Below are 23,085 nucleotides of genomic sequence, written 5' to 3'. Positions count from 1 at the left end.
AAATTAAGACTCCTGTCACTTCAATGAGCTACTGAGCCTGCAGATGGATGAAAGTAAAAAATAACAAAAACAAAAACAAAAGACACTCTATCTAGGTGGCCAATGCACCCAACCTAGAGGCTGCCATCAAACCATTTCCAGTGGACTTCTGCTTCCACACAGATCTTTATGGTGAATCAGTATGGAGTAGTATGGACAGCATTCAAGGGGAAGAAGAACACTCAATTTCCTAGCTCACTGAATTAAGTCACTCCAGCAACTTCATAACACCCAAGTGTGGTCACATGGCGACATGCCACTTGCTATACTTCTGGCCTTTGAAAAGTGGAGGCCTAACTGTAGAATGCCGGGAGGCAGCGACAGCACAGACAGACCAGCTGGGTTGCAGCCAATCCAGGGGCTTTTTGAGCAAAAGCATCTTGTGGCCCCTGAGGCAAAGAAACAAAACTGTGAAGAATGACAGGCTCTGGGAGCAGCAGGCACCAAGTAAAACATAAGGACAGGAGCTCGCCTGTGAGCAGCCCACAGAAGGGCTCTTGGGGCACGCATGGGTCTTCAGAGCCATATGGTCGGCACCAGCAGTCAGGTCCTCTTCAGCTACAAAAGGATGGTAATAGACCAGGCGCCATCTTACCACCCACGGCTCCTGGGAAGCCAGAAGCTGCTCAGAACACATGTAAGTTTTCGTCATAAGCACGGGCATAAAATCTGGAGATGAACTCCATCCACCACCTCCAGCAGACTTCTGAGTACTTAGAAGTATGCTCTGCCTCTGCCCAACTATTTCTGCAGAAGCACCCAGACTGTTTTAGCTCTGGTGATTCCTACAAAGGAGAGGTGCTAGGCTGGGGCATGAAAACCAGGGAACCCTGCCCTCATACCTCTGAAAAATGGAATTCATGGTTCAGCCATTGCCTCCTTCATAGGAAACCAAGGATAGAACTGCGAAGCACCCCTGTACAAGAACAGGAACACTTAATGGGAAGCAAAGGCTGAGAGGGCACATGACCAGTAGTGGACTTGTTCTCCGCGCTGCAATGGGTGAAACGCTGCTATCTTGTGCGCATTTCCAATGACACCAAAGTGCCAAAGACTCATGGACCAAACAAGGCCAAAAGATACCATATACGGGTAGGTAAAGTAAAATGCAGGGAATATCTCAGCTGCCCCAAATCAGACGTAACTTCCACGACTGGGTCATTCAAGACATCTACCTTACTGCAGAATGCTAGCTCTTTGTACATAAAATCAAAAAACAACAACAAAAAACTTCAATTATAAAACAAAACAAAACATGAAGTGGAGACAGACTCATGGATACAGAGAACAGACAGACAGCTGTCATAGGGGAGGGGGTTGGGGGTGGGTGAGAAGGGTGAAGGGATTAAGCAAATAAAAAATCTCATAGACACAGACAACAGCATGGTTACTACCAGAGGGCAAGGGTGGTAGGGGGAGGCAGAAGAGGGTAAAGGGAGAAAAATGGTGATGGAAGGAGAATTGACTTGGGGTGGTGAACATACAATACACTATAAAGATGATGTATTGTAGAATTGTACACCTGAAACCTATATAATTTTATTAACCAATGTCACCCCAATAAATTCAATTTTTTTTTAAATTTATTTTTTTAAATATATCTTTATTGATTTCAGAGAGAGGAAAGGAGAGGGAGAGACAGACAGACAGAAACATCAATGATGAGAGAGTCATTGATCGGCTGCAGCCCGCAACCCGGGCATGTGCCCTGACCGGGAATCGAACCCCGATCACCTGGACCCTAGGTCGATGCCCAACCGCTGAGCCACGCCCGGCCGGGCTAAATTCAATTTTTTAAAAAAAAGGAGTTTTGTCTTGTTTAACCAATAGATATGTCCAGTCAGATTTTCACATGCTTTTGTTGACTTTAAACATATTTTTAAATTTAAAATGCTTTAAAATTTTTTCTTTAAAAATATCTTTAACAGACAAGAATAAAGTAAGAGAGAGGGATGGTAGAGGATATTAAAATGAGGCCAGGCGTTTGGATTCCTAAGTCACGCTGCTAACAACAAAGTGATTAGAAAAATTACAAAAATCATTAGAATACATGAAAATGAGGGAGACTATTCATTACACATTCAGTGGGGTAAAACAGACCATTTAAGAGAAAATGGTGAAAGCAAACATTGCTTTGCCCCAGCACTGGATGAATCGGATACTGGATAACAACCATCTCTCTTTGCCCTGAACGAGGCAAGGTACAAAAAGCAAAATTAACAGGAACTCTATACAATATGACTTGAGACACTGTCCAGAATGAAAAGACAGTCCTTTCAACCCTCAGCTACAACAGCCGAAAGACATTAGTCTATTCATACCACAGAGGTGACGCCTAGACTAATTATACAGAGGCCAATCCTTTCAGCCAGTTAGTCAGTCTTGGATGCCATTCCAATGAGTACATGTAAAAGAGAATCTCTTCACTCTCACATACAAACAATTATGCTCTTCAGAATTTTATACGCAAAAAATTCATTTGTACTTACAGTGAACAATGAGTTTTGTTTTCTGGCCGAAAAATACAAGGTAAATAGTGAACTAATTACATCCTAGCATAAGAATGTGAAGTTCAAAAGTATATATTAATGGTAACTTTGCAGGTTTTATGGGATTTTCCCCAAAGCAGGTATTAAAACAGTAAATTACAATAGTTATGGGTTATTTAAAAACATAAAGTTTATAAAACAGTAAGGCAAGTTCTCATTTAAAATAACCTGCACAGTCCTCAAGGTAAAAACAAAATAGGAAAATATCTAAACATCCACCCAGTAAGGGCCAACACTCCCTAAATATTTATTAACTTTATAAATACCAATAGTAACGCTACTTTCAGTTATTCAGCAGTATTTACTGAGCATCCACACCAACAAATACATACTTACTGTATCCCATCATGAGCTTCCTAAGATTCTGCAGCTTAAGTAATTTCAACCAAGAATACCCCTGACTTAATTCACTACAGAAAAAAAAACTAAACAAAAAGGTCCTACTCTTTCAGCAACAATGAGAATAATCAATTATACAAAAATTAGGGGGAAACATTACAAGCAAGCACTAGGGAGATTTTACAGCATAAAGTCAAACAAGCAAAAATATATGTCCCTGGGCTATAAAAAGTGTGCACGCAGAGCCATGCAAATCTAAAAAGCTGAAGAATCTTGGAGGGAAGGGGAGTGGAGATTAACCAAAGAACTTATATGCATATATACATAACCCATGGACACAGACAATAGTGCGGTGAAGGCCTGGGGAGATGGAGGGGCTGGGATGGAGGGGAATAATGAGGGGGGAAAGGAGGACATCTGTAATACTTTCAACAATAAAGATAAATAAATAAATAAAAGAATATTAGGTCTTAATAAAGTCAGTTATTCCTCAAAAAAAAAAAACACAAAAAAAACCTGACAAGCAGAGATTTCTGCTCCTCTGGGGGTGCAAAAGTTAGTTAATGTTTGAATCTCGATTTAACTCCCCAGAGAGAACCAAAAAATGGTCCATGAAACCTTCAGGACGACTTCCAACCCCAAATTCTTTTAGGAACATACTATTGAAATTACACTCTAGCGCTAAGGCCATACATCAATAAATAGGTGAAATTTGGGAGCAGGTTCAGAGAAACAGCACTAAGAGGAAAGGCAATGACATTCCATGGCCCGAAAGTAAGTGACATCTAGTGAGGGGCAAGAAATGGACAGAGGCTCCTCTAGGAAAAATGTCTATGAAAACTCTGAAACACTGGAAAGAGCGAGAAGAAAAAGAGAACACGGAAAACTTCACTCCATCAATAGGGGTGCAAGCTCTGTATCATAAAAAGAGCTCTCTCGGCTCTTAAATAAATAGAATTACAATATATTATTTTATACATATACACTCTCAATCCTTGATTGTTATTAAGAGGGAGACAGTAAACAAGTCAAATTCTCACACCCACCCACACACTCTGCCAATAATCCCTGTCTTCTTTTACAGCTAAGAATTATTTCAGCAAGAGGCCACACTGGGTTGCTTCACTTCCTTCGTTGCCTTATGTTCGATGCTGAGGAAGGAAGTAATTACATGAGGAAGGAGGAAGGGCGGGGGTGGAGGAAGATGCCCAGTGCTGGAAAACTCCACACAGCAGCTTTATTAACTCCCCCTCCAACAATACTGACTATGCCTCTGAACCCCAGGAACTCTCCTTACTTATCTAGTTGAACAAGTGAAGACGCAGGGCCCATGCTTCACCCACGGAGCTCCTCGATTTGCCTCAGTGGGTCATTTAAACTGCACACATACAACACTGGCAGATGTGGCAGGGGAATGGTAGACAGAGGCTTGCAAGTCATAAAAAGTACCCTCCACCTCTAGCTCTCCATACTTAGCCACTTTAAGGCTTTTGCTCCTACCGGATACAGAGGAGGGTGTCAATAAACACTTGTTCTTTCCTCCCCATCCTGTCACCCTGAAGTCATGATACATGTGGAGTGTGGTCCTTCAGAGTCTATAAGCAGTGGAGTGCCTTAACTATACTCCCCAGCACTGATTCAGGGGGCTTCACGGAGAAAGGTGAGAATGCATCTCAATCTCTTGAAGGAAGAGCAAGATTTGGAGAGAGGGGCAGGCACTTCTGATCAGAGAAGAGTCTGGTGATTAGACCAGAGAATATATAGGCAAGAAAAAAGGGCTAAAGAAAGAGCAAAATGCTACACAAAGGAGGGTTCTCTGAAAATAGCTGAAAAAAAGGTCCATTAGTTTAGTGGTCAATCATATCAGAGTGGTGTTTTCTCCTATTAAGCTAAGACACAAAGAGAAAGAAAAATTGAAATGTGAAAGAGATTCTCAAGGTTTTATTGGAGTTAATATATATATATATGTATATATATATACATATATATATATACACACACACACACACGTATATATATGCATTCCACTCAAGGTTACAAATTCTTATTGAAATTAAAAAATTTTAATTTAAGTAGATAAATTAAGTGGTGCTTATGAACATTTAAAAAAAAAACTATCAAGAATGAATTTCACATTGCATTAAATATAATCTTTTTAAAGTTTTGTACAAATTTCCAGAAAACATCTCCTTTAAGAAATAGTATCAGTGTATCTACACTGCAAATACAAAATGGGGCAAAAGTAGGTTTATAGTTGTTTGTACGGAAAATAATACAATAATTAATAGATAATACAAGAATAAACTGTGTTTCATGTACTCACAACTACAGACCTACTTTTGCCCCACCCTGTATACTAACGTTATCTTTCCCCTATTCTAGGGTTTCTAAATATGAGCTCCATGCACCCCTAAATAATTCATGGACAATTTTAACAGGATCCACAAACTGGTTGAAATTATAACTATTATGTATACATTTCTAGGGATCATGGACCCAGCTTTCACCCTATTCTTTATAAAGGTGAGTTATGAAATGTTAAGAATTGCTCTAAAAGAATGTTGTATATAGGCAAGTACTGCACCTCTTAGAATATCCTCTCCCACCCTCCTCCACACTATACACTTGTGTACACACACACACATATATAGGATAGTCAACAGATGATTCAGACATCGATTTTTGCTATTAAATCAATTCTGTTTGAGAGTTCCATTGTAAATGGGAAGAGAAACCCTCTTCAACATCAGCTCCCCAAAATGGCCTAGCTATGATTTGGAAAGGGACAGGTTCAACTTGCCCCCACATTGTTTTCTCCACAGACTACCAGCATTCTGAAATTCTCATAATTGAAGTCTTCTACTTAGAAATATACCATGGAAGGAGTAATACACCACAGTTAGCTAGCTTTCTCTTAGCACACGCAAGACTCCAAGAAAAAGGAATCTAGAAGAGGTCCATTGTGGCTGGTGGGGCTGGTAAGAAAGAGATCAAGGGACTACAGTCTCTGAGCTGAGGACACACCACCATCGAGAACCAGCTTCTCCAACAGCCTCTTTCACAGGATGACCTTGCATGCTTACTTATGAAAACCAAAAATAATACCAAGCTGCCAACTACAGGCAATATTTTATGATAACCTAACCACTGGTACCATCCAGTAGCTATTGTGTAAGTCGCAGCTGTCAGACTCAAAAATACTAGGTATATTTTTTTTCAAATCCAATCTTTCAAATGATGGCACAGTAACAAACTGATAAATGTACACTAATTAAAAAAATAAGCTATTGATCAAAGCCTCTGTATTATAAATACATTTATACTTTGTTAAAATGCAAACAGCAAGTTGTTTTGACATTGTCCCAAGATAAATTCATGACACAGAGATGATTTATTTTGCATATTCCCCCTCATAGTTTAATTTCATACAAGCCATGCACAAGAACTTTTGCATAAGGCATGACAAATAATCTGTGAAAGAGAAAATAACTAGAGACTTTGGAACAGGAAGGTGTTGAAAGACTGGTGAAGGTCATTCTTATGAATTGGGATAGTTAAGTTTGCTCATTCATCTCAACAATCAATTACGTCTGTAGGAAAGCATTTTAATTTATTATGCTTTAAAAAAAACTGCTTAATTTTCTTCATTATAATTAGATCTGCATATTGGGAGAATGCATTATTTTACATAGATCATGGTACTTAATTCATTTATGGTAACACAGTAGAAATCCCATCCATATGTACATCTGTATAAAATTTTAAAACATTATATTAGCTTCTATGTATTTAGAACATTATCTTTGACAAAGAAATTATTGAAATCACTAAAAAAACCCACTAGCACTTCTTATTCACTGTAATTTCAAATCCATATACCAGCTAAGTAAAAGGGAATAATCTGTTTAAAAAAAACACACGTTTTGCCATAAAACTTAAGTTACTGCCTGCCTAGCCATTTCCGATACATTAAATGACAAGATATGGTCCCATTAAGGCCTGAAACTGCAGGCAAAACTGCTAATACCTCAAGAAAAGGTTTTACATGGCAGTTAAAAGTTCAAAGTATAAAACTAAACAATTACATTCAGAGACCCACATTTATAAAAGGTTTACATAGAGTGGGCCACTCAAGGTTTGCACAGAGCAAAGATATCCTTTGTATTTCTTGCACAAAATGATGAGTGCTTTATCCTCAATATACGTGGGTCACAAAATGAAAAATATTGTTGTCATATTTAAGGTTTTAGCAATATCTATATATGGGTTTTGCTGTAAGAATTATTTTTAATATTTAGAAAATCTTCATGTTAGAAAATTAATACCCAGAGTTTGTTTTATCATTGATGCAGAATGTAATTCATTTCATAACGTACGGTATTTTTTCTGACACAGTATTTGGGAGAAAAATCAGTATAAATATGCACAAAATGCACATTTTCCTGAGATTTACTTGGTTATTTTTTAATTCAATCTGGTTACATACACATATTTTAAACTTTCTTCCACAGGGGAAGAAAAATTCACATATACTCAAACAAAACACTACAACAAAGCAATTCTTCCAATTTAAAGATATTAAAAGAAGAGTTTCTAACTTGAGAAAGTAATCATAATAAACACTAAAAAATATGTGAAAATGAATGTACAATTTCAGGAGCAAAACCGAAAAATAACATAGCTCCTTAAAGAACGGTCTACTTTAATTATGGTAAACTGCACTATGTAAATGGAAAGAGCAATATGCCCTGTTGAACAGAGCAGAAGAGCTTTCAAAAAATTTCATCTGATACAATTTTGGTTTTTAATCTTTAGTTAGGCACAAGACCTGCGGAGGGGAGAAAAAAACAACAACTATCTCAACAGTGACCTCTCGTGGACATGTGTTAAAATGGCTGTCTCAAAAAAAAGTTGGTCTAAGACTGAAAGGAGTAGGAAAACATTTACAAGCTAACACTTCCACACACTATAAGAAGCAACGATAAGATTAAGTAGTCTGAAAAAGACTTAGCTAAGACTGGCTTACAAGGGAGGGTAATCACAGACAGAGGGTGGAGGAGCAGAGCAGAGACAAAGGAAGACAGACTTTGGAATAACTGCTATGTTCACTTCTTTAGAAAACCAAAGTCAGCCCTTGGGTGTATCATCTGGGTCTGCTGGGACTTGGCACAACTCATCAATAATTTGGGACCTTAAATACAGTATATAAAACTAACTTTAAGAGAAAGAGTAACAGGCCTAGAAGCCATGAGACGTAGAGTGGTAAAAGAAGGCCCACGAGGTCACTGGGTGGAAGAAGCATCCAAGGCTCGTCATGGTGCCAGCCTGCCCTACCTTGGGATCCTCAGGTGTACATGAGGAGTGCCATCCCCACACATCATTCCTCATGTCTGAAAGGGCCCCAGTAACTACAAAGATGATGTGACACCAATTTCCAGGACATAGGTAATGTTTCTTTAGAGCTCTCACAGTCCAGCACATCTGAAATGAGCCCATGAGTTAGAAACAGAGTTTGTGGTGGCCACATCTACTCAAGACCCTTCACTGGGTAATCCTGAGAAAACCATCCAGTTCCTACAATGACTGCTTCACTTCAGGCCAGCTTTTCCTCCCCGTCATCAACTGCTTCCATCCATCAGTTGCTCTGTATAGGTAATTACTGGGAAGCCACTATGTGCTCAGCAAGAATAGGACATGAAAGAAAAACAGGATATGGTCCTGCTTTCGATAAAGCCCAAGAAAAAACATTGAAGCAATAGAAGGCAGGAAGTATGACACTGGTGTAAAGAGTCTATGAACAGTAGGGGAAGAAAGATTTCAAGTTGGCCAAGGCAGTTGGGGAGCCTGGAGGATGGGGGCAAGGCCAATGCAGAGTAGAAGGGAGGGGGGCAAGGTAGCCTGGAAGAGAGCAGGGCTAGACATGGGGAAGAAGAGAGAGAAACTTTCCTGCAGAAGCACCTGGGGAGAAAAGGCTGGTTGTAAAACATGGGGCCAGAGTAGAGCTAGTTCAGAAAAGCACATAAACAGCACCTTCTACCAGATGTGTGTGTTATCACAGGGAAAGTAAAGTTTCTGATGGGATGGTCTGGTGGTGAACCTCATCTCTGAAACCATTCCCATTAGGCCAGAAAGAACCTCAGATGGGTTCTGAGATTGTACCTGCCCAGTCACGGCAAAAGGAAAAGGTTCTGGTGCTACCCTGCCTCCCACCTCCTTAAATACATTCTGGACATGCACGTATCTAGAAAAATGGCTGCAGGCAGGGCAATTTGCCACTGACTTCTCAATTTCCAAAACTCATCAACACTGCCCCAATCCCCCAGGTTTAAATTTCAGTGTCGCTTTAGTAATGATGAACCTCTAAAAGAGATTAGTCTGACAATTTTGAAATATTTATGAACTGTAATTTAGAAAACATCAAGAATTTATGCTCACAAAATCTTGAGGAATTTAAGGATCATCAGCCCACTTTCACCTTCCTCTTGGCCTCACTTGTACTGTGTTGAGTGGACCGGTCAATGTCAAAACCACCAGCAGAGAAAGAAAGTTAACTCAATGGCACAATGTTCAAGTGGCCCCACAGGTACCGATTCAAATACATGGAGTCATTCAGTGTCCCAGATCAAGGCCCCAGTTTCAGTAAGCCAATTCATTCCCTAAGTCCAGAGTGGAAATTGCAGAGAACAGTGGAACTGGGATGCTAAGAGAAAAACACAAATACTTTTGGAAGGTAAAAGCAGTACTGAGGAGTTTATCTTTTGAGTCCCAGTGGTTTTAATGTAGCATTGTCAGCCAGTCCCTGTTAAAAACCACAGAAAGTGAGACACTGATTACAATAAAACGTGACAGGAGGGTGTGCTCAGCCACTTGCACATAATGCATATTTATATTGCCATCAAATGGACATATTTACTATAAACACTTGAAAAGCCATTGCAAAGTCATTCATTTAAATGCCAGAAAAATAGGAAAAGATGCTAATTTGACCTTAGTGGAAGAGACCGGATGTCACTGACACTACTCACAATGGCATGAAACAGAATTTACCAAGACAATTAATTAGAGTTTACTGGATGAGAGTGTCTCAAATAGGGAAAAAGAAGAAGAAAAAATAAAAACAGGGAAGGAAGAAATATGAAGTTTGGATCCATTTACAGTCAACCTCTTTACAGACACAATTTAACACCATATTTGTGAGACTCTAAATTAATCTCTTATCATATGTCTGGAGAACGAAACTGATCCATGGATCCCTGAGATTTCTAATTTTGTGGACATTTAAAAAGAAATAAACTACAACCATCTGAAAAGTATTTTAAAGAACAGATCAATTAATTACACAACAGAAATAAAGTTTTGCTATCTTGTTTAAATGTAAAGTGTTTCCATAATATTAAATTGATAACAAGTTAATTTATCCTTAATAACTGTAGCTGCACTATATCACTATCTGAATTTTATTACCTGGTAAATGATGGGTGTCACATTTTTAACCTATACCAAGCTGGTGATACTAAATACTGCTAAAGCTTTTACTGAGAGTTCAAAGCTAAAAGCCCTCACAGGGTTTTCTTCCCACCCTTCTCTCATTAAAAACAAAAACAAAAAACACTGTCCAATAATTTCTTCAATTGATAAAGAACTAGAGATTAGAAAATTTGGTACACTTTTGATTATTTACAGATAATTTATCACTAATAAATAATTAGTGTTCTGTGGCAGTAACTCACAAAACAATCTTAAAATCCTGGAATCAGAAGTTCTAGTCAAACTCATCTTAAGATGACCATTATTGATACCTGGGCTAATTTCTTGATGAGATTAAGATTACTAACTAGCCCAGTTGAATATTTTGATATAAAAAGATGTGCAATAATTTTTTAAAAAATAATCTCTCAAAGAAATAAAATATTGAATATATAAATTTTTAAATCAATAAGCATAGAGACTATCTCTAAATATTTTAGTTTGTATCCTCAAGAAAATGTTCCTACTTTAAAATATAAAAACAAAAGATAATACCTCAGTCTTTAGAAATAGAATGATGCTTTCTTAATATCAATAAGTATCCAGTGAGAATTCAAATTAAAAAAAAAAAGTAAAGTGTTTCACTCTAATGTTGATGCAGATCTAACAATGTAATCTTGGCAATTAAAAAATATTTTTATGAACTATGAGGTACAGAGCTTCAGGAATTCTGCTCACAAAATCTTGGGGAATTTAGGGATCATGCCATCCACTCTTCCAAACAAACAACAAATGCCCTTTGACTGGTATTAGATTCTCAGTGGAAAGCAGGACCATTTGTTACAAAAATAATAAAAACAGCTGCATGTCACCTGTTACAAAAATGATCACACATGACTTGTAGCCCTCACTTTCAGCTTCTGTAGCCCCTGCTGCTAAAATGTGACAATTGTGTCACTCTGCCTTTGCCTTACAAATATGCACTTTTGGCTAAAAATGAACTAATCTGCCTGTCTCCTGCACACGAGGGGCCCTGCCATTCCTAATTCTCAATATTCAATAGCTCTGTGACATTGCTTCAAGCTGTACATAACGCACATAAATTCACGGCACAAATCCCTCAGGATGACATTCTGCTCAATTTCATTGGACTCAGAAAGCTCCCGAACAAATTCTTGCCACATGATTAGAAAATCATTCAAGTCTGCAGGAAATATGGCAAGCACAAAGAAGTGACAGTCAATTAGGAATAATAAAGAAGAGTGGGGCCGTCATTAAAATCTTTAAAACCATAGCTATAAGAATAAAATGGCCCATATCATTCGTGCAAGATATTCTTATAAAAGCCAGCATTAAATCTACTATATGTTAACCATACCATGACACTACCAATGCCCAATAGAAATCATACTCAAGAATTTTTAAAAATGTAGATTCAAATATATATATAATTTATGCAACTTTGTGGTTTTTTCCCCCCTATTAAGCAGGGAAGGAAAGTACATCAACAGGTAAATTTTTCCCCTCTGAAGAGAAGTGTAGATAAAGGCAAAAAACGCTTATCCTAATTACTTTTTTTTTCATGAAATACTAATGAATGGCTCAGCAGTTCAGGTCACTGCAGCGTTCATCATCTGTGAAAGGGAACATTTCCAAAGAAACAATGTCATTTTCTTTCTTCAGCTTACACATACAATAGGAAAGAATCCTCAAACTAGAGCCAAGTACAAAATATGGAAAGACAATATGCTCATGTATTTTAGTGTCACCAAAATAAATTTTAGATTTCCCCAAATAAACATCTGTTATTAATGTCTTTAAAGGAAACATAAGAGTCGGCAGTATCACCACACTACCTACAAGTTAGAAACTGTGAAACAAATGATAAAGTCAACTCACTTGTTAGCTTGTTGTGGCTGAGGACCAGTTGTGTGATGTGGGATAAGGAAACTGTAAAAGAAAAAAAAATTCACCCAATCAATTAATGTACCCAAATTATAGTTACACTCCTAAAAGGTAAAGTGCTAAATTATTTTCATTGGTTGAAATGCTACCACTCACAAAAATAGATTCAAGGATTCATATAACAGTGTTAAATGTTAAAACAAATTAAGAAAAGTCATGCAATTAGCAGTGCAATCTGCACAGTAAGTTCGAGCTAATGAGATTAATGTGCAGGATCAGACATTACAAAGACCAGTGAGCTTTGCTTGGAGACCTGATTTCTGCTGGCCCAGCCTCAGTGATCCATCTCAGTACCTGTGCCAGTCAGAGAACCGGCCAAGAGTGTGGGAAGCACAAAGCCCTCACCCAAGCTAAAAGAAACCATCACAACCAGACAAAAAGATCACACAAGAGAAGACCGGAAGCTCCTTATTTCATCTATGTCCACTATTAACCCAGGAATTCTTCTGCACACTATCAGATGATCAGAATTTTTCTAAAAATTTCTCCTAAAAAGAGTTTGGTTGATGTGTTTGTTTTTCTGTTTTTAATTTATCTTTATTGTTGAAAGTATTACAGATGTCCCTACGCCCCCCCCCCCCAGTTTTCCCCCCCAGGCCTTCCCCACACTATTGGTTGACGTTTATTGCACCTACAGACTGCACACCAGTTTTCAAACATCATCATGGGGGTTGAACAAGGTTAGATTTGCTTAAAGATGGTTTTTCCAATTATAAAGAAAAAATATATACAGATCCACCAAAATAAAAAGACCCAACAAAAAAAGGATCTGCCTTCCATTTTATTTTACGTCCTAAAACTTCACTGTATAATCAGCATGATACACACACACACACACACACACACACACTATATTAATGCAGCTATGCAGCAGAGCTTTTCCCTTAAGGAAAAAAGGCGGCAAAAATTCTTCTCAAGACGGGTCACAATGTTGGATCCCAGGCTTAGAAGAAAATGAGTATCACTCCTGACCACAACTATTGAGTGCTTTTCTTTTTTTAACCATCACAAAACTATAGAAGACTTCAAACTACAATACAAAGACATATTTTCCTGCCTTGAACCATTCAGTTTAAGCTGCTAGCCTGATACCCCATATACTTTGGGACATTCTTACAAAGACATTCTCCTAAATGACCATGACACAGTTGATAATGTCAAAACTTAAGATAATGCATCACACCCGGCCAGGCGTGACTCAGAGCTTGAGCACTGACCTAGGATGCAGGAGATTGGGGTTCGATTCCCGGTCAGGGTACATGCTGGGGTTGCAGGCTCGATCCCCAGTCGGAGGCATGCAGGAGGCAACCGATCAATGACTCTCTCATCACTGATGTTTCTATCTCTCTCTCTCCCTCTCCCTTCCTCTCTCTGAAATCAATAAAGATATATATTTTTTAAAAAAGATGATGCATCACTACCATCTAATCCTCCTCCCTCATCCAAGTTTCGCCAACGGTCCCAATCATTTCTTTTACAGAAAAGGATCCAGTTCAGAACCACATTGCATGTAGCTGCCGGGTCTCTTTAAACCAACTTTAGTCCAAGTTTCTCTTTTCTCAACTTTAACAACCTTGAGAACTGTGAAGCTTGTAGGCCACATTATTTTGTATTATGCCCTCCATATGGATGTCATTTGTTTCTTGTTTAGAGTTACGTTAAGCATCTTTTATAGTAATGTGGAAGAAATGCCGTGTTCTCATTGCACCCTATCAGGCGGCAAACAATTTCTATTTGTCCTATCACTGATGACCTTACCTTGATCACTTAAGTCTGTCAGGCTTGTCCACTGTCGATTTCTTTTCCCCTTTATAATTAGTAATTTTTTTTCGGGGGGGGGGGACTTTAAACTTATATAAATATCCTGTTCCACATGTATTTCACCGTACCCAACTAGGGCAGTTTTGACCCTCACAGGACATTTGGGAATGTCTGGAGAAGTTTATGATTCTGGTAACTATGGCCACTAGGAAATGTAAACTCTCATATGTGGCTTGTGTGATACCAGTATTGGACAGGACTGGTGAAAAGCAGTGGCATCTAGGAGGTAGGGGCCAGGGATTCTACTAAGCATCCTACAATGCAGCCTCCACAAAAGACTCATCCACTCCAAAATGTCAATCAATAGTGTTGCTGTTGAGAATCATGATTTATTTATTTATCTTTGTATGGCTTTGTGGTTTCCTATCTTAGTCAATGGGCTATAATCTATCATTACTGTGTATGCTGATATTCAAACTGTCCCAGTTGGCCAGTGGGAGCCCATCTGACCTGGCTTCTAAGCCCCTTTGGCATGTCTCATCACTCTTTGAGCACTTCCTTGCTTTCTGGCACAAGATATTCAAGCTCATCTCGAACTTTTTCTGTCACAGCCCTGGAATCAGCCATTTCTGCAATGAGTTCTGGTTCTGGTTCCTTTTGTAGAAAATGTATACATAAGCCAAAATCTAGGCACTAGATGTGCTCACTGCCATCTAGGGGATCAGTATTCTCAGCCCCTCTCAGTGGACAGAGCTAGAGAACACATGAACATGAACATACACACATACACACACATACACCACATACCCCTATACTGACTTCACTATTTGTATTATTGAAAACCATGAGTTCACACCAACAAATTCAAGTCCAATACAGCATGACACAGGAATCACCAGCGAGCCTCTCCGACCCCTGAGGCTCACCTGTGTTTTCTTAGTCCTGCTAAATCCTGTATGCTATGGATTCTTCTGAGTCCTTTCGACTATCCAGTGTAGTAATGCAGTAACTGATCTCCCCTCCACCCTTTCCTCCCACCTGGATACCTCGCACTCTGCTCAGACTCACCCTCCTCATCTGCCCCCCCTCCTTGCCCTGCCTGGCTTCGAACCTCCCAAGCCTGGCTCGCCACTCTGCACAGATGCTCTCCTCAGTAAGGTTCCCACACTCCACTCTAGGCCATCATGCCCCCCAAACCCTGAACACCTCTCTTTTTCTGTCCCACTTCCTGGCTTTAGGACAAAACAACTACGGAAGGGGGAAGAAAAAGGTGGAGGGGAAGTAAAAGAGGATTTTTATGGTTTTTAAGAGTCACGATGGTGGCTTCTCACATGACGTTTAAGATTTTAAACACTGCAGAACATGTCATACATTTTTACTTACGAGAGTTAAGACTTTCTTGTCCACCAACTAAAGCATTCCTCTATCTGTGTTATATAGTCTCATTAAAAAACAAACAAAAAACCCCCCACAAAACTCAAAGAGCTGCTCTCCTACCAAACAAGATGTAGTGGATTCATAGATGTATCAGCTGAGACTCTGATCAGCTTCATGTGAGAACAAAGCACAAATAACATAGGTAACACAAAACAGGAGTTTATCTCTCATTTACACACAGGCAATCCAGCGGTACCTGGTATCTTGTTGCTCAGCCATCCCCAATGCATGGATCCACCTCATGGTCCACGATGGCTGCCTGAGCTTAGCCACCATGTCTGCATTTCCTTCAGGAAGACAGAAAGGGGGCAGAAAGCCTTCTTCATTTAGAAAGCTTACAAGATGTTGTACATGGCACTTACACTTATAAGCAATTAATCAAAATTTTGTAATAACAGTCATGCCTAGATGCAAGGGAGGTAGGGAAATGGAGTCCGTACTCCACGTAACCATGTGCCAGCTAAAATTAGGGGTTTTATTGCCAAGAAAGATGGGGCAAACTGAAACTAGCAGACAACTAACAACCTCTCACACTAGCTGATTATTCCAATTAAGTGTTACAGAAATCAATTGTGATTACAAAAGAAAACTGATAATCCTATCTCCTCCTGTCTTAATTTTTCCTAAAACATCACAACTAATTAAAAAGAAAGAAATTTTGCTCTTCTCCCAGCTAACATTCACAATGAAAGATTTAATTAGGGAAAGCTGGTTCTTTTTTGGTCATTTCATTGCATCATTTCACAAGTATTTAGCAAGAAATAAAGTGGTAAAAGTTGTTTCTTTTTTTTAACAGAGGACAGAAATCCAGTTATTGCTTCAGCTGATCGCATCACTAGAATTTTTTTTCTTTCTCACTGTTGTTACAGGACTACATGCTAAAGTAGGTAAGAAGAAGAAAAATTAGAGCAGAAAAGAAAAAGTTAAAATAAGATCTTAGAGGAAATATTTAGGGCAACAAAGGACTCCAGGCTGGTTCTATGGGGACAGCAGTAAGGTTGGACGGAATCAAAATCACAGAATCAATCACAAAGCCTAGTACAGGCACAGAACAAGTAGAAACAGGTGTATTCATAAAAGCTGCTGCTCCCTCCCAGTTAGAAATAGTGAATTCATCGTGAGTCTCCTATGGAAACTGCTCTGTTAAAAACAGAGGAGCATTTTCTCAGTCCGTTGAGATTTTGCTTCCTGGCAATTATCACGTTTGGCTCATATAAACTTATAAAAATTATTTTTAAAAAAAGAAGGGAGAAAAGGTCTATCTACCAAGATAAAATGGATTATTTAAATGTACAAAAGCCTCTCTAGTCAAACATGTTGGGAAAATGGAAGCAGGCTGAACCCCAACTGCCTTGCTAACCTGAGTCACACACTGGGAGACCTTCCACTGTGTGAATAGCACACTTTAATGGCCCTGCTAGCCATCAAATGTCGAGAATGAGCACCGCCAGAACAGTGAGAACTGTTATTAAAATTCCTACAGCAATGTTAAACTATGCTTTGCCCAGCCATTTTTAAAGTAGAGTATATTTCAAAAGTCAACTAAATAACGAAGTATGTTGACATACACAGTTAAGTGTTACAGGGCCTTGGCTATTGCTCTGTCTCTAGCTTTTAGAAAAGGGAATTGGGTGAACACTGTGTCAGGCCAAAATGAACAGCGGGAAACAAAATCATTGGGAGTGAGGTGCTTGTGAGGGAAGGGGTGGTGGGGTGAGGTCACTGGCATTGTATATATGATTTATGATTATTTGTTCTCTAGCCAAAAAGGGAGTCAGCAGGAAAATGCTCAGAAATCCTGGTTGGTTCAAAAATTTCACAAGAAAATCAAGGACGCGCTGACTAGGTATTTACTGAGCACAATGAGAGTGTCGAGTCTCTACCAGGATCACTGACAAGAGAAATATAACTGCAAGGATAATGGCAGTTCAGAAGGAAATGTTATTTACTGCGCATTGAAGGACACATCCAAAAATGCTATAGGGCAGAGGTACACCAGGCACTGAGGCTGGACTTGGAAGACATGGAAAATGGAGGTTAGGGAAGCAATCCCAGCTTCCATACCTGAGCAAACAGGTGGAAAACAGGGAAGGAACAGGACTGGAGGGGGCAGCCGATACTTTAATGAAATAAACTCTGAAAAATCAAAGGACTAACTAAACATGTCTATAAAAAGAATCATCTTTTCTAGATAACACATGGAAGCAGATATTATTATTTAAATTAGGTTTAGTTTTTTTCCTTCTTCTGCAGCATAAAGTAGGCAGCATGAGAAAAATAAGCATGATGAAATCCACAGCCCCCTAAGATGAAATTATAGACTTGCTTTCAAAATAACCCAACATATCACAAAGATGTGGCACACTGGAAATTGTCTCTAGTTTCATTTTGGTAAATTAGAAAGCAAATTATCCCTTTGGTAGCACTTTAGAGAAGGTAGAAAGTTCTGCTCTACAGCATGACATTTACATCCAGAGAAAAAAATACGGCCAGGATGACACAAGGGGAGTGAGACTTGAAAACACACAAAGCAATATGAGGCTTGAAAGTTTCTGTGATCTTGTCACAGGTCGGAATCGGCTATCTTTGGGTTGCAAATGATAGGTTCTGTAAGGCTGGTCACAAAAACTGGACTGCGACCACCAGTTCACTTCACAGACTGCATTCTGAATTGAAGCAATCAGAAAAACACTGCTATCATCAGAAGGCAAATGGTTTACCCCTTCTTGACAGCTCCCGTGGTATCAAATATTGCCATGTTGGAAGAACCACCATACCTCCTGGAATATTCAAAGAGGCCCACCTTGTTTGACAACTCTAGGGGATACCATTCAAATTCTGTGCAAATTACACTGCGAACAGTATCCTATGTTAATTTGTTTTCTCCCAAGTGGTAGATCAAAAAGAATTAATTTGAACTGAAAATGAAGGATGGTCCAAAAGGCTTTTCCATTTTGGCTCCCCAATAGGCTAGACACAGCAACAGCCCTAAATAACCCTGATTCAGAGACTCCACAGGGATGTGGGAGTGGCCTGATGTCAGCACTAGGATGCTACGCTGACCAATTTGAGTTCTGCGTCTCCACGATGCATGATTAAAATGCCTGCCGTGTCACATGGCTGAAGTTATTTCACCCTTGGTAGTAGGATACAGATTCAGATCTTCTTAAATATGCAGGTTCTGACAATATATTCAAGTGAAGACAGACAATAAAATGTTTGGTACCAGGATATAATACAAATATCATATTCATCAACACGCTCAGAATCAGAGAAACATTTCTTTCGAATTTCGTTCATAATTTAAAACTTTTAAAAAAAAAACAACCACCATGATATGAAAGCCTCCCTTTACTTCACAAGTAATTACTTTGGAGAGTTGGAAACTCTTTCGAAGCAAAATCAGCTTTCAAAACTGATTACTTGACTGAATTCTATTTACAGATAAAGGGTCTATCAACCATAATTAACTGCTCTTTCACTTAATAGAAAGCAATTTATCATATGCAATCACTGAAAAAAAGTTACACCTCTTTCTATACATAAATAAGAGCAGAGAATTCACATGTGAGAACCTCTCATGATCTGGTCATTGATGGGAGGTTTGCATCGATTGGGACATTAAGTACCATCTGTGGTTTTAGGCTCCCACTGGGGGTCTTGGACCGTATCCCCTGTACATAAGGGGAGACTACTGCATATGACAAAGGATTAACATTAATACGTAATGATTTTTCCCATTGGTAAAATGGAAAAAATATGCTGCTCCTCAAATAAAGGATGTCAGTAGTATCTGACACAGAGTAGGTACTCAAAAAATGATGGTTATGACCAGTGATTAGGAAATTCTGCATTTGTTCAGCTGATGCACAGGCTGCTGTGAAGATCTCATTGTGGGAACTCTGGGGGGGCAGAAGGTTGGGGGTGAAGAGTCTATGGTCTCTGGGGTGAGAGGTGGAGGTGAGAGTTTGTAGGTGCCATCAGGGACACATTCGCTTGCTGGATCTGTCTGTGTGAAGAGGAGAGGGGTAGGGGAAATAGGCTGGAGCAGGGTTGTGGGGACAGACATCCCTGGGAGGAGATCTAGGGAGACCCTGCAGCTGGTCAGAAAAACACATACCAGGTCTGAGCTGGGGGGCGCTGAGGAGTGTCAGTCGAGAGACTAGTTATCGGAAACTGGGGAAGGAAGCAGCTGGAGGTCAGGATAAGGAATGACGTGGGGAGAGAAGTTGAAAGGCAGGGGTAAAAATAACGACAAACTGCCCATGAGACCAAACCATGGGTGTGGGTGGGAGCAGTTGGCACAGAGGTTCTCAAGCACTTAGTGGCTGTTGAAGGACTCCCAGCTCCTGGAGCTGAGAACCACCTCTTGCGTAGGCAGCAGGTCTACGAGCCCACTCTCCCTGCTTTTGGAGGAGGTGTGCCCTTACAGGGAAACAGGGCTCTCGGGCTGAGGGAAGAGGTATGGAGGGAGGTGGAGGTAGAGGCTGCTCAAGGAGAGAAGTGAGGACTCAGAGAGAAACATCTGTCACCACACCCCAGGAAGAAAAAAGTGCCTGTGCCCCACCAGCTGCCTTATTCATCTTGAGATACATGGAAGTTGAAAATGCACCATACTGCCTGGCCGGGCGTGGCTCAGCAGTTGAGTGTCGACCTGGGATCCAGGTGATCAGGGTTCGATTCCGAGTCAGGGCACGTGCCCGGGTTGTGGGCTCAATCAATGACTCTCTCATCATTGATGTTTCTCTCTCTCTCTCTCTCTCCCTCTCCTTTCCTCTCTCTGGAATCAATAAAGATATATTTTTAAAAAAGAAAAAAAAGAAAATGCACCATACTGTATGAAAAGGAAGCATGCACATTTGATACGCCCATGTCCTCATCTGGGGAGAAAAATGTTCTTATGGACTAAGATCCCTTTTATCTTTTGGATATCTAAAATGCAACAGAGTTGGGACATTTGTGAATATTTGTTTGGCCAATAAGAAACAGGGTCAGAATGAATCTGTCTCTTGTTTGGAAGCAGCTTTTAAAGGGTTCTCTGCTCACTAGCTCTGAAACCATAGGCAAGTTACTCAACCTCTCTGTGCCTCCTTTTTCTCATTTAAAATTGCAAGAGGATGGTTAATAATAGCACTATCGTATGGGGTTATTATGAGAAATAGATGAGGTAACACAGTTCTTACAACAGTGCCAGCCACATTTTAAGAATTTGGTAAACATTAGCTTATTACTTTATTCTAACATTTTTTATTCTAGTGATTGGCTATAAAGTACTCAGTATAGCATAGTGATGTGGTAGGCATCACATAAATATTAGTTCTTTCTTATCTCTTTTTTAAAATTTGTTCCACAGGATCAAATAATTGAATTCAGACTTTCATCTTCAAAATGAGGAAGGTGTGCTCTAGAGAAATGCAGTGATTTTTATCACGGTCTCATGGGATTACAATCTGGGTCTCAGGCTGCCTGAAACTGCCTCTTCTTTGCTTTGCTTTGAGTCACTTTATGTAACTGTCATATTTCATTCAAAATAGAAACTTTCCCATTCAGGTTAATACTCGTTTTGTTTAGAAAGGAATTTCCACCATCTTGAAAAGAACACTCCATCCAGGTGTGAATATTATTTTCCCATTTTGGAAAGAAACAGCTGAAGATCTGGAATCTGGAAACCTTAGCTGCAGTCTCAGTTCTGATTCTAGTATCTGTGGAACCTGAGAAAAGTTACTTTACCTCTCTGGGCCACAATTCCCTTGCATGTAAAGGAGGAGCTTAACTTTTTTATTTCTAGGGTTCTAGAACTGATTTCTAAAAATACACCTATTTTATGTTACACAAATAAAATAGTTTAAGCAAGAAGAAAGGGAAGCCAGAGGGGGAGGGTAGAGGTAGGTAGGTAGATATAGAATAAAACTGAGTCTGGACCTTAAAGATTTTATTAATCTTGAAAAATCTTTCAAGCATTTCCCTTTTAATGGGAGTTTCAAATCAATGTACTCCTTTATGGCATTACATTCTATAGTGTGTCATGGTGTTTTATTGCCTCCCTTACTACAGCTGACCCCCTTCTTATCCATGTGGGATGCACTCCGAGAGCCCCACTGGCCGTCTGAAACCACAGATAGTACTGAACCCTATATATACTATGTTATTTCCTATACATAAATACCTGTGATAAAGTTTAATTTATAAATTAGGCACAGTAAGAGATTAACAATAGACTAATTATAACAATATACTGTAATCAAAGTTACATGAGTGTGTGTCTCTGTCTCAAAATATCTTATCGATTGTATTCAACTTTTCACTTAAAGGGAGCACTTTAGGGCTTCTCTTTGGCATATCCAAACTGCCAGCATCACTATGCTTGTACTCTGGGGCCACTATTAAGTAAATTAACAGTTACTACAACACAAGCACTGCGATACTGCAACAGTGGATATGATAACAATGGCTACTCAGAGGCTAACAGGCTGTGAGGGTCTACAGCATGGAGACTAGGGACAAAGCGATGATTCAGGTACAGGGGGATGGAGGAGGACAGCAGATTTCATCACAAGACGCAGAATAGCACGCAATTTAAAACTTATTTAGTGTTTATTTCTGGAATTTTTCAATTAATATTTTTGGACCAAGGATGACCACGGGTACACGAAATCACAATAAACTGAAACCATGGCAAACAAAACCACAAATAAAGGGTACTACTATAAGTTTCAAATATTTCCCCCATTTTGGCAATTCGTCCCTTCCATTTTAATATGTATGTAAGACAGTACTCCACAACCCAACAGTTCCACTCCTAGGTCTACAACCTATGGCAACGAATATCCTGCCTGGCCAGTGTGGTTCAATTGGATGGAGGGTTGTCCCATACACCAAAAGGTCACGGGTTCAATTCCCAGTCAGGGCACATGTCCAGGATGTGGGTTCAATCCCCGGTTGGGGTGAGTATGGGGGCAACCATCCGATCTTCTCTCTCACAGCAGTGTTTCTCTCTCCCCCCTCCCCTCTCTCTAAGGTCAATAAGCATATCCTCGGGCGAGGACTAAAACATAAATAAGTAAAAATACATGGATTTTTATGTTCACAGCAGCACCATTCTAACCACCCCAGCCTAGAAATGACCCACGTCTGTCAGCAGCAGATGGATGAATAAGCCGATGGAGTCACTCAGTGGATCGACAACCAACTTCACAACGTGAATAAATCTCAAGAGCATCAGACACTCAAGAGTATACACTATATAATCCTTTTTTAATGATGCATAAAAACAGGCAAAACTAATCTATGCTTTCAGAATCAAGACAATCACTGAGGGGACAGTGACTGGGAGGTGCAGGGGACCCTGGGTGCTGATCATCTTCCGCTTCGTGGTCTGAAAATACATCAAGCTGTACTGTTACACATGCACTCATCTATATGAACACCTCAATAAAGGGTTTTTTAATGAATTTGTCAAAAGTATGTGTGTTTTGGAAATAAGAGGGTCTTGTGTCCTCAGGCAATTGGAGTGAGCAGGGGCAGGTCC

At 39.6% G+C, this 23,085-nt stretch overlaps 1 protein-coding gene across 5 annotated transcripts in view; it reads right to left on the bottom strand.

Moving 5' to 3' along the window:
- The window catches only part of RSU1 (Ras suppressor protein 1), a 170,578-nt gene that overhangs the window by 137,369 nt on the left and 10,124 nt on the right, over nt 1-23,085 (bottom strand). For all 5 annotated transcript variants that reach the window (XM_081143585.1, XM_081143586.1, XM_081143589.1 and 2 more), the window contains exon 3: nt 12,294-12,344. In XM_081143585.1, coding sequence (XP_080999711.1) covers nt 12,294-12,344 — 51 coding nt within the window. The remainder of the gene's footprint in view (nt 1-12,293; nt 12,345-23,085) is intronic.

The sequence above is a fragment of the Miniopterus schreibersii genome, assembly GCF_964146895.1.
Source record: "Miniopterus schreibersii genome assembly, chromosome: 1".
NCBI lineage: Eukaryota > Metazoa > Chordata > Mammalia > Chiroptera > Miniopteridae > Miniopterus > Miniopterus schreibersii.
The sequence above is the reverse complement of the archived record's forward strand: the minus strand, read 5'-3'. Positions and strand labels throughout refer to the sequence as shown.